This window comes from Temnothorax longispinosus, chromosome 1, assembly GCF_030848805.1.
Source record: "Temnothorax longispinosus isolate EJ_2023e chromosome 1, Tlon_JGU_v1, whole genome shotgun sequence".
Classification (NCBI taxonomy): domain Eukaryota; kingdom Metazoa; phylum Arthropoda; class Insecta; order Hymenoptera; family Formicidae; genus Temnothorax; species Temnothorax longispinosus.
Genome location: NC_092358.1, coordinates 2312605 through 2328628, shown reverse-complemented (window position 1 = coordinate 2328628; position 16024 = coordinate 2312605). Strand labels below are relative to the sequence as shown.

General features: G+C 42.4%; 2 protein-coding genes across 8 annotated transcripts in view; both read left to right on the top strand.

Annotated features, from left to right (window-relative positions):
- Positions 1-2156: 2156 nt before the first annotated feature.
- Positions 2157-10816, top strand: Ttv (exostosin glycosyltransferase 1 ttv). Of its 4 annotated transcripts, none has more exons than XM_071770898.1 (8): positions 2157-2319; positions 5823-6853; positions 6938-7139; positions 7229-7348; positions 7429-7659; positions 7756-8022; positions 8109-8359; positions 8446-10816. In XM_071770898.1, the coding sequence occupies exons 2-8, from the start codon at positions 5970-5972 to the stop codon at positions 8624-8626; spliced, it is 2136 nt and encodes a 711-aa protein (XP_071626999.1). In that variant the 5' UTR covers positions 2157-2319; positions 5823-5969; the 3' UTR covers positions 8627-10816. The 4 variants fall into 4 exon arrangements, with proteins under 4 accessions (XP_071626999.1, XP_071626981.1, XP_071626974.1 ...); XM_071770880.1 differs by lacking the exon at positions 2157-2319 and adding an exon at positions 2370-2717; XM_071770873.1 differs by lacking the exon at positions 2157-2319 and adding an exon at positions 2731-5385.
- A 379-nt stretch (positions 10817-11195) lies between these two features.
- Cda5 (Chitin deacetylase-like 5) overlaps positions 11196-16024 on the top strand; it is a 51307-nt gene continuing 46478 nt past the window's right edge. For 2 of the 4 annotated variants that reach the window (XM_071774242.1, XM_071774248.1), the window contains exon 1: positions 11201-11924. In XM_071774242.1, the coding sequence (XP_071630343.1) occupies positions 11873-11924 (52 nt within the window). In that variant the 5' untranslated portion in view covers positions 11201-11872. Of the gene's footprint in view, positions 11925-16024 lie in introns of all 4 variants that reach the window. The other 2 variants (XM_071774263.1, XR_011731439.1) reach the window with 2 other exon arrangements.

Here is a 16024-nt window from a genome sequence, read left to right as displayed (position 1 = left end):
ACCAGACCTATACCGAATCGCCATCAAAACACGGAGTGGCGCGCAAAAGCGTCTTATTGTCAACATATCGCCTTCTCCCTCCCTCCCACCCTTCCTCTCTCTCTTTCAATAATAGCCCGCCCGATAGCGAGAGAAGACAAACGTAAACGTGTACTCGCTGCGATAAGAAACTGTCCCGGGCCTTCAAAAGTAACGTATTCCTCACTAATTGTAGAACAACTACGAAGCGCCGTCGAATGTAGGGCGAAAAGTTTTAAAGCACCCTCTTCCGCTCCGCAACCTTGGAACTGTACATACTTCCCCCTGAGTCACGAGCCTATACGATGTACGCACGCGGAGCAAGAGGGATGATCGTGATTCATCATTATGCCCGTATCAGACTACACGGATTGGGATTGAGATTGGAATTTGACTAATCAGAGCAAAGTTTACTAAACTTGAGATCAGTTTTCTCCATTCTGATTTATTAAATTTCAATCCAATCTCAATCCCAATCCGTAGTCTGATACGGGCTTTATTACTGTACGCCGGCCGGTAGCTTTTCTCTATTTCTGTATTTTATTTTCTGTATCGTATCCATTTATCTTTATTATATATAGCTTAGCTTATAACGAGCGGTTGATCTTTTAATTGATAAAAAGTATGTTGAACGGAGATTAAAGTTAATCTAAGTTGGTAGAGATGGACGTAACTCGGCAGAATCAGTGAAGAATTGCTTGCAGCACGTACATACGCGTAATCGTCGCGAGTTTACTCAGATTACGGTTACTCCGATGAAGGACGCGTTAATCGATATCGACGTATATACACATGTTTCGTATTGTCCGCTCGATTTGACCACCGCGACGCCATCGCGCGATGGAGCGCGAAAGTGAAACATGTGTTTCGTTTGAATCGCGCACTCGTCGGTAATGCCAATCCCCGTTTCATCTCTGGACGGAAGTTATCACTGTTATCAGGGAAAAGTTATGAATCCAAACAGGGCGATAATCGCTCGCCCTGGAGCTCTTCTAGGAGCTCTTCTTCGGAGTTTCCCCGATGATTTTCACGATACTCGATACATCCGCGGACAATAATTTTTCTTGTCCCGGGAGGCGACAACTTTAACTACATCATCCCGGCTAACTTAATCGATGATTAATGTTGCCCACTTCTAGCAATGCGGATTAACTTTAATCTCGGTTTAACTTACTTTCTTTTTCTAGTTGTAAGAAAAGGAGATAAAAGTATAATGTTATTCATCTTGACGTCTTGTTAAAATCTTAGCCTAGATATTCTAATCCTCTTTACTACAAATTTTTTAATCTTGACTTTATTAACCCTTTGACATTTAATTACACCGCTGAAGAAGATTGAGTATAGTCGAAACGTTCGACGTAATTAATATAATGTTGTACTATATGTGTGTGTGGTAATAATAAATTAGACTTTTAAAATCAACATGACCCTATTTTGACCATTTATATCTTATTATTATAGCTTATAACGAGAGAAAAAGGGCGAGGCGTCTCGAATGCTCACAGGGAATTATCTCGCTCAAACGATTCGAGAGCACATCGATTATATTGTCATCGAATTGCAATCTTGCTGCTCGATGAATCTGTGCGGCAATTGATGTCGAATGTTCCAACGATCGCTCAATTTGCCAAGCGTCTCTCTGAGCAAGCGGAAAGAGTTTATTTGCCGATATTATATGTTTGCATTAGCATTTTTCGAAGATTTCGTAATCGTCCGTCGCTTCTTCCTCGCCGCGAGTATAACGTTGACGTATTTATAAATTCACGGAAATCGGCGGGTCGGCGTATATTTGACTTCTGACACGAGCTTACTTTGTACGTAAGATCGCGCGATCGATAATTGCGTAATTGGTCATTTTACCGGTAACGGTATTTCTCGCGATAGCTTTTTTTTATTAATATTCCAACGTAATTGTTCAACGATACGCTCTGACGCACGTTAGATAACGATGAAGCTCCGGCTCGCGTTTCGCGCATCCCAGATATCAAACCTACTATCGCGACAATTAAGCGTTTGATAACGCAATCAATGGCGTTCGTTATTTCTCTCTCGTCCATCCGAACCCGGGAAGGGATCGCCGCCTGGAGGACATCGCCGATTTACGGAGGCGAGTCCGCGCTCGCAAGAAGATCGATCAACTGTCGCGTCTGCATGACAATAGGGTACAAATTCCGCGCGTGGCCGACAAAAAAAAAAGAGTTTACCTCGCGGACGTTGAGCAACCGGCATATACACCGTATACATATATACGTATTATACACACGTGTGTGCCGAGAAACGATCGCGCGACGTGTGGTCAAGGTAAGGATTTCATAACTCCGTCGCCGCGGCGGCGTCCGCTCGTCAAGGAACGCGCGATTCAGTGCGGCACGATCGGCATCGGGAAGACGAGCCTCTCCGGACGGGCGACCGGGGTGGAAACGCTCAGAAAGAAGCTCCCGGAACTTGCGAATCGATATCGGGAGCCCTCGATTTTCCCGAGAGAAAGAGAGAGAGAGAGAGAGTGTTTCTATTTGGATTTTTATTCAAATTTATATATTCTCATGCCGCGTGCCGTGTGGGGCGTAATACGTGGTTCACTTTTCACGATCTTCGCGCCTTCGAGCCGTGTTTAAATCCACCTTCGCGGATCCTCGCCCCCTGTAAGGGATGAGAGCCACCGGCTCGATCGGTTTCCCGAGCGGATATCGTCTTCCTGAGTAAGTAGCTGGACTGATGACGGATGAGCTCTCGAAGCCGATCGCGCGCGTCCGAAATCGTTCGAACTTGCTCGCGATTCGCTCCGACGCGCTAACGAGAAACGGTTATTAAATTGCAAATCGTCCACATCCGCCTCTGCAGGCCGCCTTATATGCGTCACTATACTCACTATGCAACACCACCATGGTGCATAGAAGAGTTAGCGCGGATATTTGCGAGAATGATCCTCTCTCTATATATAGAAGTAATGATATCCGTTTTTGGTTTCCCCGGCACGCTGCGATTCCCGATGCCCGTTGATAATAATAAACTATGCGGAGAACAGTAATTGATCGACGAAATATTAAATGCATCTCCAGTTGTTTAGTCCTCTCGTTTCAGTTAACGTCGCGCATTCGAGTCCACACTGATCGATTTTCTTAGGATTTTCTTGAAACTGTGAATATACGTTAATTTAGGTGTGCTTTATGCGTGGTATAAATTTCTCTCAGTACCTCTTCCGGTATAAAAAATAAAGATACTGAGCCTCAGTTAAAAAAAATTTTTTTTTAATTTAATTTTTTTTAGTTTTGGCATTTTTTTCCTTATAAAACTCGACGAGAGGAGCAACTTTGGTCCTTTTGGTCAACCTCGTATCTCTTACCGTTTGGCCTGGAAAACCTTTTCATTAGTAAAAGTTGAAACTTTGAGGCTCAGTATCTTGATTTTTTATACCGAAAGAGGTACTGAAATTTATACCACGCATAAAGCACACCTAAATTAACGTATATTCACAGTTTCAAGAAAATCCTAAGAAAATCTATTTTCTCTAGTATAAGGACGAGAGAACGTCCTTAAATTCAATTGTTAATTCATAATGTCAAATTATACTCGATTTGAGTCATTTTTAATCATTCCTATAGATGATCGTCCATCTTTTATTCAATATGTCGTTAATTTAATAAATCAATGGAGTTAAAATAATACTGTTTTGCGTTAAAATAAATTTTGACGCACATACTTAAAAATAACAAAATTAACTCAAGGTTATTGATTTAAATTTCCTGCTTTAATATTTTAACAGTGCATGCATTGTCGATTCGATTCGAGAGCTCTTTGTATCTATATAACTCGCGCGAGTATTACATTCTTGCTCAGTTCTAAGAAACGTGCTATGCGCTTTCGCGGAAATTCCCTCTGGCTACAAACCGCGTATCGTGCTCCGCGAGTTTATGAAGTACAAAGTTGGCCGGAAATTCGGAGCCGATCGATAAAGATATATACACCTTCGTTCGATATACCGTTCCCAGTTTGGAACAGTGTATCAATTTGCATACATATATTTGATTATTAACGAGGTATTGTATCTAACTTCGCGGTACAACGGCATTACTAATCGGCGAAACGTTCCAGCAATGATTCAAAAATAGCTTTTGTAAATAAATAAGTTACGGATGTGCGTGTGAGCAAGACGCAGATGAGTAGATGAACGTCATGTGAACCCTTCTCCTTCTTCTTTTTCCTAAGTTAGAATCTTTAAATTACCCTCTTTCTTTGTCTCGCTCCACCGTTTGCCGTTAAAGTTTCTTCCCAGCTCTTTTTAAACCACGACCGTAAATATTTATGAAAATTCATATAGGGCGATATTTCGAATATTTTACAAGAATATGGAATATTCGTAATACCCACATATGTGCGCAAAGTTAAAGATAGTTCGATAGAAGCTACGCGCGAAAGCGGAGTTTCAAAAACTCGTGATTCTCGTTCCAGAAATCATTTCAAAATAGATAATAAAATTTTTGCGTGTCAATATATTTATGCAACATTTTATAATAAAATGGTACGCGCGCATAAATAAAATAAAATGATTGTGCATAAATTAAAAACTTTTATGAACGCGCACACACGCATATTGTATTATTTATTATTATATGCATTAAATGTGCGTTAAGCGATTTTACACGCCGCACCGCATCGTGACGTTCGCCGCCGTTTGCGCGTTGCCGCGTGAAGTGAGGCGCAGGACCGCAGGACGGTTAACGGTAAGGTAAGGTAGACGTAGACGTAGACGGTGTGCCAGTCCAATCGTCTCCGACTCCGACGTCACGGCATTGTTCGCGTTTTGCTTTTTTCGAGGCGATTGAAGATTCGATGCGCCGCGGCGTGCAAATCTGCAAATGATCTCGCACTCGCGGGCGTTCGCCGATCGATGCCACGCGTGTCCGTACGGCACCGGGCCGAAATGCGAGTGGGCGTAAGGTCGCCGCCGGGCCCGACGGGATTCCTGTTCGCCGTAGATAACCTACAAGGATGATGGTGATGTCGCGTCGGCGGTGCGCGCGGACCGTGTCGTGAGGGGGAACGGCCGTATATCGCGTTAAAATAATATATCCGTTATGAGTCGCGCGTGCCGTTTGATAGCGACGTGGAATTATTGGATCGTTACGGCCGTCGATCGCGCGGGATTCGGCCCGCGCGGCTTATAGGTTATCCCAGGTCGGCTGGAGGACCGTCGCACGACTCGGTCGTCGTCGCGTTGCGCGCCCCTCGCGTAAAATCGCTCTGGGTAGAATTTTGTGTCGACGTGTTTCTGTTTACGTATCGTTCCGCCGATCCGTCATGCGGCTCGCGAGGATCGAGCAGCCTGAACCCTTTCCGTCAATAGCTACCTTCTGTCCTGGTTCGAAGGTAATAGCTCTTTTCCAAGTGTCGTTTTAAAAATGGTCATTTTCTACTTGGTCGATTCGATCGGGAGATGGTGAGAATTTTGTAATAATGGCCATTTTCTCCAGCAGGGAACACCGTGTTACACAAAGCTAATTTATTGGCTATATATTATCTTGGAAGATGTTTTAGATAATATGCAGCCAATAAAATGCCTTTGTGTAACACGGTGTCCCTTGCTGGAAAACAATAGTTACAATGTCGCAACTATATATGGTAACAAGCATTATGTTGTAATTGTTATAAATATAACTTCTCTTTGTTAAATTTATTATTTACATATTTATTAGTACAAATAGTTTTTCTTGCTCTTATATAATTATATAATAATATATTTTTGCCATTTTTTGCATGTAAAAGGTTGATTATACTTGACATATGGAACCTTTCATTTGTTACAGCAATACAAGAGAACAGAAGTGATCGTATCCTGGAGGGACTACTGAGCCATAACGATGTGCTTGTGACTGAATATAGACCTTTTACATCGGACAAGAAATAATGCTTAGAACTATCATATATCTTTGTATAACCTGACTGTATCGACAATGCAAGCCAAGAAACGCTATCTATTATTGTTTGTAACATGCGCGTTTCTTGGTTACTGCTACTTCGGCGGATATCGTTTAAAAAGCGAAAAGTGGACAGGCAGATCTCAGTTGCCTTACGAGCGATTGCCTTCATATTTAAGTCTAAACGAAGAGTTCTATGACAAAGATTTAAAGACATCCAGCGGGGCTTTGGCTATGTCTCAGCGTACACGGCATTGCCGCATGGAGACCTGCTTCGATTTCACGAGGTGCAAGCAAGGTTTCACCGTGTACGTCTACCCAGTCGAGGATGTGATAAGTCCACTATACCAAAAAATATTAAACGTTATCACGGAGTCGAGATACTACACGTCGGATCCAGCACGGGCATGTATATTTGTCTTAGCCCTGGATACGTTAGATAGAGATCCCTTATCCACTGAATTTGTACACAATCTTCCCTCGAAACTGTTACACCTGCCATATTGGAATAACGGAAGAAATCATCTGATATTTAACTTATATTCTGGTACGTGGCCCGATTATGTGGAAGAGGCGCTGGCTTTCGACGTGGGCTACGCCATGCTCGCTAAGGCCAGCATGTCCGTCTTTAGACATAGACCGGACTTTGATGTATCGATACCTCTGTTTGGCAAGCAACATCCGGAACGTGGTGGAGACCCCGGCCAAGCATTAGAGAATAATTTTCCCAATAATAAAAAATACGTAGCGGCTTTCAAGGGGAAACGATACGTACACGGTATTGGATCCGAGACAAGAAATGCTCTCTATCATCTGCACAATGGTAAAGATTTGGTGTTTGTTACGACTTGTCGTCATGGGAAGGCCTGGAGAGAATTGCAGGATGAACACTGTCAGCAAGATAATCAGGAATATGACACGTAAGTAGGAAATATGCTGGAATCGCTTTGAATCACACATGGACATCGTTCGAAATATAATCGCTCCTATTTTTCATTTTGCAGATACGACTACGAAATTTTATTAATGAATGCTACATTTTGCCTGGTTCCGCGAGGACGACGTTTAGGTAGCTTTCGGTTTCTGGAAGCTCTGAGATCAGGATGTATTCCAGTCATTTTAAGTAACGGTTGGGCTCTTCCCTTTCACGAGCGTATCGATTGGACTCAGGCTGTAATATTTTCCGACGAGAGACTATTACTCCAAGTAAGTTGAAACATAAATGTATATTTTGAATTAAAATGTCATCTCGTTTTTTAAAGCAGATGATTATTAAAGTTCCTTGACCTTTACAGATTCCAGACATATTACGATCTGTGTCCAACGTACAAATTCTGAAATTACGACAGCAAACACAATTTTTATGGGAGAGATATTTTTCTTCTATTGAAAAAATTGTATTTACCGTGTTTGAGGTAATTGTCGATTTTTATTGCAATTTATTATATATCTAATCTCATTTTTGGTCTTTTGTTGATTATAATTATTAATTTAGAATATTCGCGAGCGTTTGCCATGGGAAGGTGCGCGGGAAAGAATCGTCTGGAATACTAGTCCTGGAGCACTAACGATTTTGCCACAATTTGCCGACAGCCAACAGGAACTTCCTTTTTCAAACAGTAATCCTGGTAACACTTTCACTGCCATAATCTATTCGCAATTGGGATCCACCGCCGTACTTTATCGTTTACTTAGGAGTCTCGCGAAAAGCAAGTACCTAGATAAGGTAAGTTCATTCATTGCTAATATATTATTATTTCTCTTTGCTATGAATTTTTTGTAACATCTGTGTAATATGCTGTAACAAATTATTCTCTTCAAGATAATACTTATGTGGAACTCGGACATTCCGGTGCCAAGGAAACCACGTTGGCAAGGTATCAGAGCGTCAATCCACGTTGTCGCGGTTGACGGTATATCTCAGCGTTTTTATCCTCACCCGTTAATCAAAACTAGTGCCATATTGTCGCTCGACGAGGACGCCACTCTAAATACCGACGAGATTGACTTTGCTTTTACGGTTTGGCGATCATTTCCCGATCGAATAGTAGGGTATCCAGCGAGGTCTCACTATTGGGATGACTCAAAGGTAGGGTATTATGTAGCGTTAAATGACTTCCGTCCAAGCCTGCACCTTGTTTCGTAATCGAGCTAATCTGGTTTTTATGTTCGCAGCGCTCCTGGGGTTATACCAGTAAGTGGACAAATGACTACAGTATCATTCTCACCGGTGCCGCTTTTTATCACCGCTACTATAATACTCTGTATACCGAGTTATTGAGCTCGACTCTCCACAAGACCGTGGAGCAGTCGCAGAACTGTGAGGATATACTCATGAATTTCCTGGTGAGTCACGTAACTCGAAGGCCACCTATCAAAGTGACGCAGCGCAAGCTATACAAAGATACTACAGTAGCTGGAATTAGGTAAGTATCGTCGGGATGCTGTTGTTGAGATTTTATATATACGATATCGTTATTGTATTTCTGACTCGTACATTGTTGGATCTTAGATCGCCGTGGAACGATCCGGATCATTTCATACAGCGACAAACATGCATGAATACATTCGTCGCTGTCTTCGGATATATGCCACTGTTGCGATCTAACATGCGGCTGGACCCGGTTCTGTTCAAGGATTCCGTGAGCAATTTGCGCAAGAAGTATAGGCAAATTGAACTAGTTAGTAATTAGAATTGTACACACACTGCTCGATTACGCGTGACTATTTAATTCTTCAGGCGCGCCGGATAACGCAAAATCTCCGCGTACGATATTAGGTCTATTTCTTTTAGCGCACTTTTATGCACTTACAGTGAAAATATGGTAAAAAAATAAATGATACGTATGTACAGAATTTTCGAGGAAAGAACGGAAAATTGTGAGCAAGTGCAATAAGTACAGCTAAAAAAAATAGATCTACCGTTATTGCCGTACAAATGTGCATGTATAGATGTACGGAGAACATTTACATTTACGCGTTTGCGTGCTACGCCATATTAGGCTATCGGTGTTGTCGGGCAGCAAATCAAAGTCCGTTATTCAGCAAGGACGCATGGTGATATCCCCTGCGATTTATTTGCGAGTAATTTTGTACAAATTGTAGAGTCGTAATTGACGCCGTTTCTATTTGACGATGTCTCGCGCAGCTATCGCTAACTGCGGGTCAGCATTTAATTAATGTACATACAAAATCGTTTCGTAATTATTAATAAAAAGTTATTTAAGAAAGACACTTGGATTTTTCACGTACCGGCCATTGAGATCGTTTGAGCGATTTGATATTAAAGAGAAAGAAAAATCAAATCTTTTCGCAGCGCGTGTTGTCGTACGATTATCCTAAAGACAGCTAAAACTCAGCTAAAAAGAAAAACAAAAAAAGGAAGCAAAAATATATCGCGTTTGTATGTATAACGATATTTTTAATCATAGAGATTTGCGAATGTTTTTCTATTTGAATAAATGTATTTCATGTAATTCTTCTTAGATTCGGAATACGTAAAGTTTTAGGGCAGACTTCGTCAAGTGCTTTGATAACGATGACGTGAAAGTCGTTGTGCGTATTGAGGCGAGGTGCAAGCAAAAGATCTGTTTATATTTAAAACAATTGTAAAGATGTTAGGGTTTAATGCGACCATTGATATCGATCTTATTATCCACTAATTTTTATATGATATGATTTTAAGCGTCGCCTTACTAACTCCCACTCTCTACCCTTTTTCTCCTCTTCTCCTTTTTTAAAGTATATACTTCGTGTATTTGAAGTTGATCACAAATTTTATATATCCGAAGAGATATTCTGTCAATTTTATCTAATCGTGCACAATTATTTATGTGCATACTATTGCGTATGCTGCATTGTTTACTTTGTAATCACGTTCTACCGATCACATTGGCTCACGAGTGAATTTAATGAGTCTACACACAATTATTCATATCTATTCGAATATACTGCCGAGTTCTCAGGAACGTGGACGAAAAGAAGGAAAGAAAAGAGAAATTTTCTTTGTCAAGGCGTCGCAACAATATCTAGTCGTTTACACCGATATACGTTGTTACACGATGAGAGAAATAATGTGTAATCCCTCGGTTAGAAGGACTGCACAGTAATATGGCATCTGCATGCGTCTTGAAGACGGAAAGCTATTTGTACATGTGATATGTTTTTTTTTCTCTATTGTGCGTTCCGTGATTATTCGAGAAGAATATCGAGAGGAAGCTCTGTATCATTTTTATGCATAATATATTTCTGCAACTTAGGGAGGTATGCGTATGCGAATCAAAAGCGACCGCAGGTTAATTGAAGTTCTTATAGTTATCCGGAATTTCGTATTGTCATTAATTCTAGCGGTCATACGTCTACTTTGCGATTGTCCTTGAGTTGCGTCAATTGATAAATGTAAATTAGTATCTGGGTGTATATAGAAACTGGTAGGATAATCTCTAATCTTTTTATTGCTCGGCGAACAATCCTAATCAAATATGTTCCAATCGTTACCGACCACTGAAGGCAAGCATAATCTTCGTACAAAAAAAAAAATAAGTCCTACGCAGTGGCCGGTAGTATTTTGATTCTATCCGATATGAAGCGATGGTTCCGATCTGTTAAACATTTTTTTCCATGTAATCGTATTGCGGAAAAAAAATAATATAAGGTAACAAGATATAGTATTAGTCATTTTATATGGGGAAAAAAATAAACTGTTTTGTACAAAATGCCGTTTGGGAGTAACGATTAATTATTTTTGTCGATCATTCGATAGTATATCCCGCGATACGATTGTAGACCTTAAGTTTGCTAATTTGTAAACTTTGGGACGTTAATTCCCAGAGACTCCTGTCTTCCAAGACATAGAAATAAAAAATATTAATTTATATAAATAATATATTTATATAATAATACAATTTTTTATTTATGTCGCAATGGACGGACACACGCACACAATCGTCTCTATAATAATATTCATTCTGTAATCATTTTATTATTGTAACGTCATAATTATTAGTTTTAGAACTTTCATTATATTTATCATAATCATGATCGATAATCCACAGTTTTCTTCTAGGATATTCTGTTTCCTGAAAAGCTTGTTCACGCGAGGATATCGCGAAAGAAATTCGGCTTCGCCGCTCGGATTTAAGTGCATCCTCTCGTCGCGCAACTCCCGCCTTTCACCTCATATTGAAAGGAATCGAGAGAGGGCGGTTTCGGGGTTAATAATGCCAGAGCGTGCCAGATCGCGCGGCGGGCGCGGTCGGGAGTCGGGAAAAGCTCGGGGCTCGGGGCGACGCGAATTTCGAGCGTTAAATTCCACCACCTGGGTCCCCACCCCACTCCATCCCTGGTGATCGCGAACGTCGTACCGTACATACCGCACCGAGGTGGTGGGCAACCGCGCGCGCGGTGGTGGGTATAGCACCAAGGCTCCCTTCTTTGTTGCCCCGCTCTGCTAGAAAGGTGACTATGCCATGAAGACAGGCGGTATCGTGCACGCCTCGCGTATATACCCGCAGTCACCTTTCTCTCCTCGTGACCGTAGCATACGTTCTTGCGACGTCCATGGCGCACTCGCGGCTCTGAATTAACGGCGCTGCATTGGCTGCTGCGGCTCTCTCGTAGGCTCGCTCGTCGCTCCGAGGGAAGAGAAAGAGGAAAGGGGGAGAAAAGAGAAACCGGGAAGAAAATTCGAGAAGTGACGATCGACCCGCGAGGTCCGAGTCCGCGGGTAAAAAACCGAATTCGGAGGATCGCCCCCCTCCCCCCTTCCCGCGCCGCGCCGCGCCGGTTTTCGCGCCTCCCTTCAGTGCGGTCCGGGGTGTGTGAGAGCTCGCGTGCGGAAAGGAAGAGGACAGACGGCCGGGGTCCGCTCCCTTCGTCCTCGACCGACACCACGTCGTTGATTCCTGCGCCAGCGACCGACGGGGGACCACGGAGGGAAGATGATAATCGTGAGCAGCGTGCTGCTGATTCTGGCGGTCGTGTCGAGAGTCGGTGAGTGTGTCTCTCTGATTCATTTAAGTCCGAGCGCGCCTCCTCCACTTTGCCGAGCGCGAGGAGGATGGTGCGTTAATGGCGACGCAACCGCGCAAACGTGGCCAACTTTATTTACACTTCCAGAGTATATGATCTCTTTTATATACAATCTTTGATGTTCGAAATATAACGGCCAACGTTTGTAAATTAAGCGCGGTTCTACATTTCTCGATATACATTCGTATTAAAATCACTCGTCGACATCCTTCGAAATGGATTTCTAAAAGAATTCTATAAGAATTGTATCAAAATTAGACAAATGTGCGTAAATGGAATTTCAATCGATCAGAGTCGTACGCCTGGATCGTAACGAAATATCGACCGAACGGAGAATTTATCGGGCGACAGGACAATTTATCGAGTCGGAGCTCCCTCTTTTTTTTCTTTCGCGAGAGTCCGCGGCGCGGGAAAGGCTATCGCAGTAGAGCTCGGGTTGGAATCGCATGCTCGCTCGCTCGTGTTAGCTGCGAAAATGTCAGTTTACGTAATGCCCGCGCCGTTGGATAACTGGCACACGCGGAAATCGAGCTAACGCGCCCGCCGATCCCCCGGGGTGCGCCCGAGGCCCCCGAGGGTAGCGCTATATGCTTTCGGAAAGCTCGCTTCGCTTCCCATCGCGCCTGTGATGGCCTGATCCTCGGTTGACAGGAATGTCCCGCGTGGACGATCGATGTTGCGCACCGAAGCGCACGAGCGCACGTACTTTTCTTTCAAGTGTCTGTCACGGTGCGTGTCTTTCGAGCCCGAGTTGCTCCGATAAACGTCGTACAGTTTCGTCACTTCGAGCAAAAAAACTCGAGGGATAAAAAAATCTCTGTAGTCAATGAATAAACAATATCGCTTATATGACGATTAGTAAAGTTTTCAAAAGAGACAAGAAACTGTGTCGAAAGTTAAATACTTAACACAGAAAAAAAAGAATATTCTTGATTTGCAAATATATATATCTTTAATTTCAACGTGGAAATCTTGAAATTTATATACAGTTCAACCAAGAAAAGAAAAGTTGAATTTCTTATAAGAAAATTATGGATTGTTGCGTATATACAAAACAATGGCGCATTAATTTGAGTATATAAATTTTGATTTGGCACTTTTTTTTCTGTGTACAAGTATCTATATAACTTCTTGAATATAAGTTTAAATACTCATCTGTAAATAATATGTATTCATGGAACTTGTTGGCCTAAATTTTGTAGTATAGAATGATAATGATGGACAAGGCCGAAAAGTGCATTTGCAAAAAATGTCACATAGGCAGTAATGTTTATTCGCAGACGCCATGTAAAATCGAGATATTGACGTAAAATTAATGAATATCAATTTAAATGGGACGTTACTTAATTACTTTCAATTTGAAAGTAATTCATCAACTGCGTAACATAAAATTATGCACGAATGATTTCTGCAATTTCTGCAATACTTGCGCATCCTCGTGCCTTGTTCCTCCAAATTTAAAAAGAAAGTTTCTCCAATAAATATTTACCTTCTTATAATTTTGTTGCTTAAGGATAAATTCAATAAATATATCTCTATTCTCTCGAATGGAATATCAGTTAATTGAGGTACTAATAAATGCATTCTCGAACTCACGTTGTGGTCACGTTCAAGAAAAGTAGTAAGAGTAAACGAGTCATTACTATTATCTCGTTTATGAGATTTATCCGAGATATCCGAGTGAGGAATCTCGAGCCTGTATAGGACTCGGGCGCGTGCGTGTGCCGCTTTGTTTATATGTTGTGTGAGCAATTAAACGCGCGTTTACATAATACATAATTATCCGCGAGAGGTTCCTTCCCTCGAAGCGACGTTCCCGCGGCGCGGCGCGACGCGTCACGCGGCGACGTTTTTTAACATTCCGAAATGCAGGAATCTCCCGCGGGCGGTTCTGCACATTCGTCTCCTTCTGTCCCTGTGGGAGGGAGGCGAGGCCTTTTGCAATCCGGTAGCACGGTAGGTCGGTTTCGCATGCGAAACGACCGATTTGCGAAACTTCGCAAGCGGCAGTGGCCGAGCTAGGATAGAACCGAGCGCGAATATTTCGTCGAAACGAAAAACCTTGCGAAACGGCTCGCCGGATCTCGCAGGAAACTCGTGGTATATTCGGGGAAAATTTTGTCAACGGGAAAATTAGATCTCGCTCCGACTCGCAGCCGACTTAGATTTATTGGGGTCAAATGTCGATCGAGAAATATCGATCGATTAATCAAGGAGAGAAATTAATCAGATAATTAACTTCTCTACTTGATTGATCGATCGATATTTGACCTTAATAAATTTGTATCTCAAAGGAGATAATTAAAACTTTGGGCTCATAAGATTGATAATTGCGAAATTATTAAACAATCGTGCGTGTCGGTTCGACGGTTGATTAACGACTTCGATTGCGCCAGCATTTGTTTACGTATAGACATAAACATTATTACGAGATAAGCGGTTACTAATTGACAAAACAATTAGGAGGCTCTCAATTCAAGTAGTAAAACGGCTGCCTGAAGTAACCGATTAGTATGCCTGCCAGCAAATCCGCTTATGCCTGTCGATTTAGTTTACGTAATAACATTACAAGTGGCAACTGAGAGTATTCGTCGGAGATCCCGGTTGCATCTTCTGCTCATGCAGCGTTCTCAGAGAATCACGCCGTTCGATCCCGCCAATGAAGGTAAAAATCGAATAGAGCTTCTCTCGCGGGCATCTCGCGCGACAGAATCGACGAAAGCGCGGTCACGATTTTGCGAAATCCGAAAGTGACCATCACCGTCGGTCGTGATCCGCGCGCCGGTCCCGCTCGCGTATAACTTATCTGGCCGGATCGGATTCATCGCGAGGCGGGTTAGCGACGTCGCGCCGTGGATCCGAACAAAGGTGAACGCTTTAACGGTACGTTGTTGCTATATTTCGGTAACACGGCGACCGGGATGTCGGCGTGGAAATGGTCCCTTTGCGAAATCCGCCCGGAGGTGCTCGGTTGCACCGCGGGCTGGCGTTCGGTGACGCGGGAAAAGGGGACGCAATCAGAAATCTGTTCCCATCGGTTAACGAGGCGACGGAGTGACAGGGACGTGAGGGGCCCCGTCTCGTCTCGCAAGAGACGTGTATCCGCCGCCGCGAGAGAGATCGCCCCACGTTAAGATGGAAGATAATGAGAAAGAAGAAATTTTTCGATCTCCTCGCGAATCCGCGCAATCGGCCGCCGCGCGCGGTCTTCAGATATACTCCGTTCGCGTTCGCGTCCAAATATTAACTCGAAGATCGCGGGTGCCGTCAGTTTTTCTGGACTTTCTAAATGCGTGTAAGCCGCTGGATTTTACGGGATTGATGATTAATCACATCGACGGATAGTATTCTTTTTCTTTCGCGCGAACAATTCTGATCTGCGCGCTGCATCGACATATATGTATGAGTGAGAAGAGCCGAAATAGAGAAGCAGAATTATCGCAAACCGCGACGAAATCAATAATTGACGATTTGAGATTCGACCTTTCCAAGTTACTCGTTTCTTTCTTTTTTCCAAGAAGACATCTCACTTATGGAAATAGCCGTATCTGACCACGTGCTAACGGAACGAGTATTCAAATTAAATAGCGGAGGGCGCGTTGGCTAGGATGTTACTTCTCGCAATAAATATCATCGATTAATTGAATTACTAGCCGAATTCACGTAACCGTAAACGGTGACTTCGCGATCGCCGTACATGTGAATTGCACAAATATCGCGTGGTGACGCAATCTCATTTACATTATCTCAATTATGTCAGAATGAAGTATTTGACGAAGGTCAGTAACTTTTTGATCGAAACGTGTCCACTTGATTGCCACTTCATGGCTACACTATCTTGTATTTAGTTTTAGATTTTTCATTATTTTGCGGCTAGTATTGGATTAATTGAAAAATATTCTTAATCCTTACACTCTCCTCCGTTAATCAAATCGATATGACTTAATAGAAATCGCGATTTTTTTTATTCACTAATCGTTCCAAAAATGCAATTTAATTTCTATTCTATGTATTAAAAATAAAATGTTTTTTTATAATTCATATTTGTTACATATTTATAT

Bases quoted from the DNA above. Each gene is read 5' to 3' on its own strand.
- Ttv (XM_071770898.1), top strand. From the start codon at position 5,970: ATGCAAGCCAAGAAACGCTATCTATTATTGTTTGTAACATGCGCGTTT. The intron at 7,140-7,228 runs GTAAGTTGAAAC...TGACCTTTACAG, and splicing joins ACGAGAGACTATTACTCCAA to ATTCCAGACATATTACGATC. The intron at 8,023-8,108 runs GTAGGGTATTAT...TTATGTTCGCAG, and splicing joins ACTATTGGGATGACTCAAAG to CGCTCCTGGGGTTATACCAG.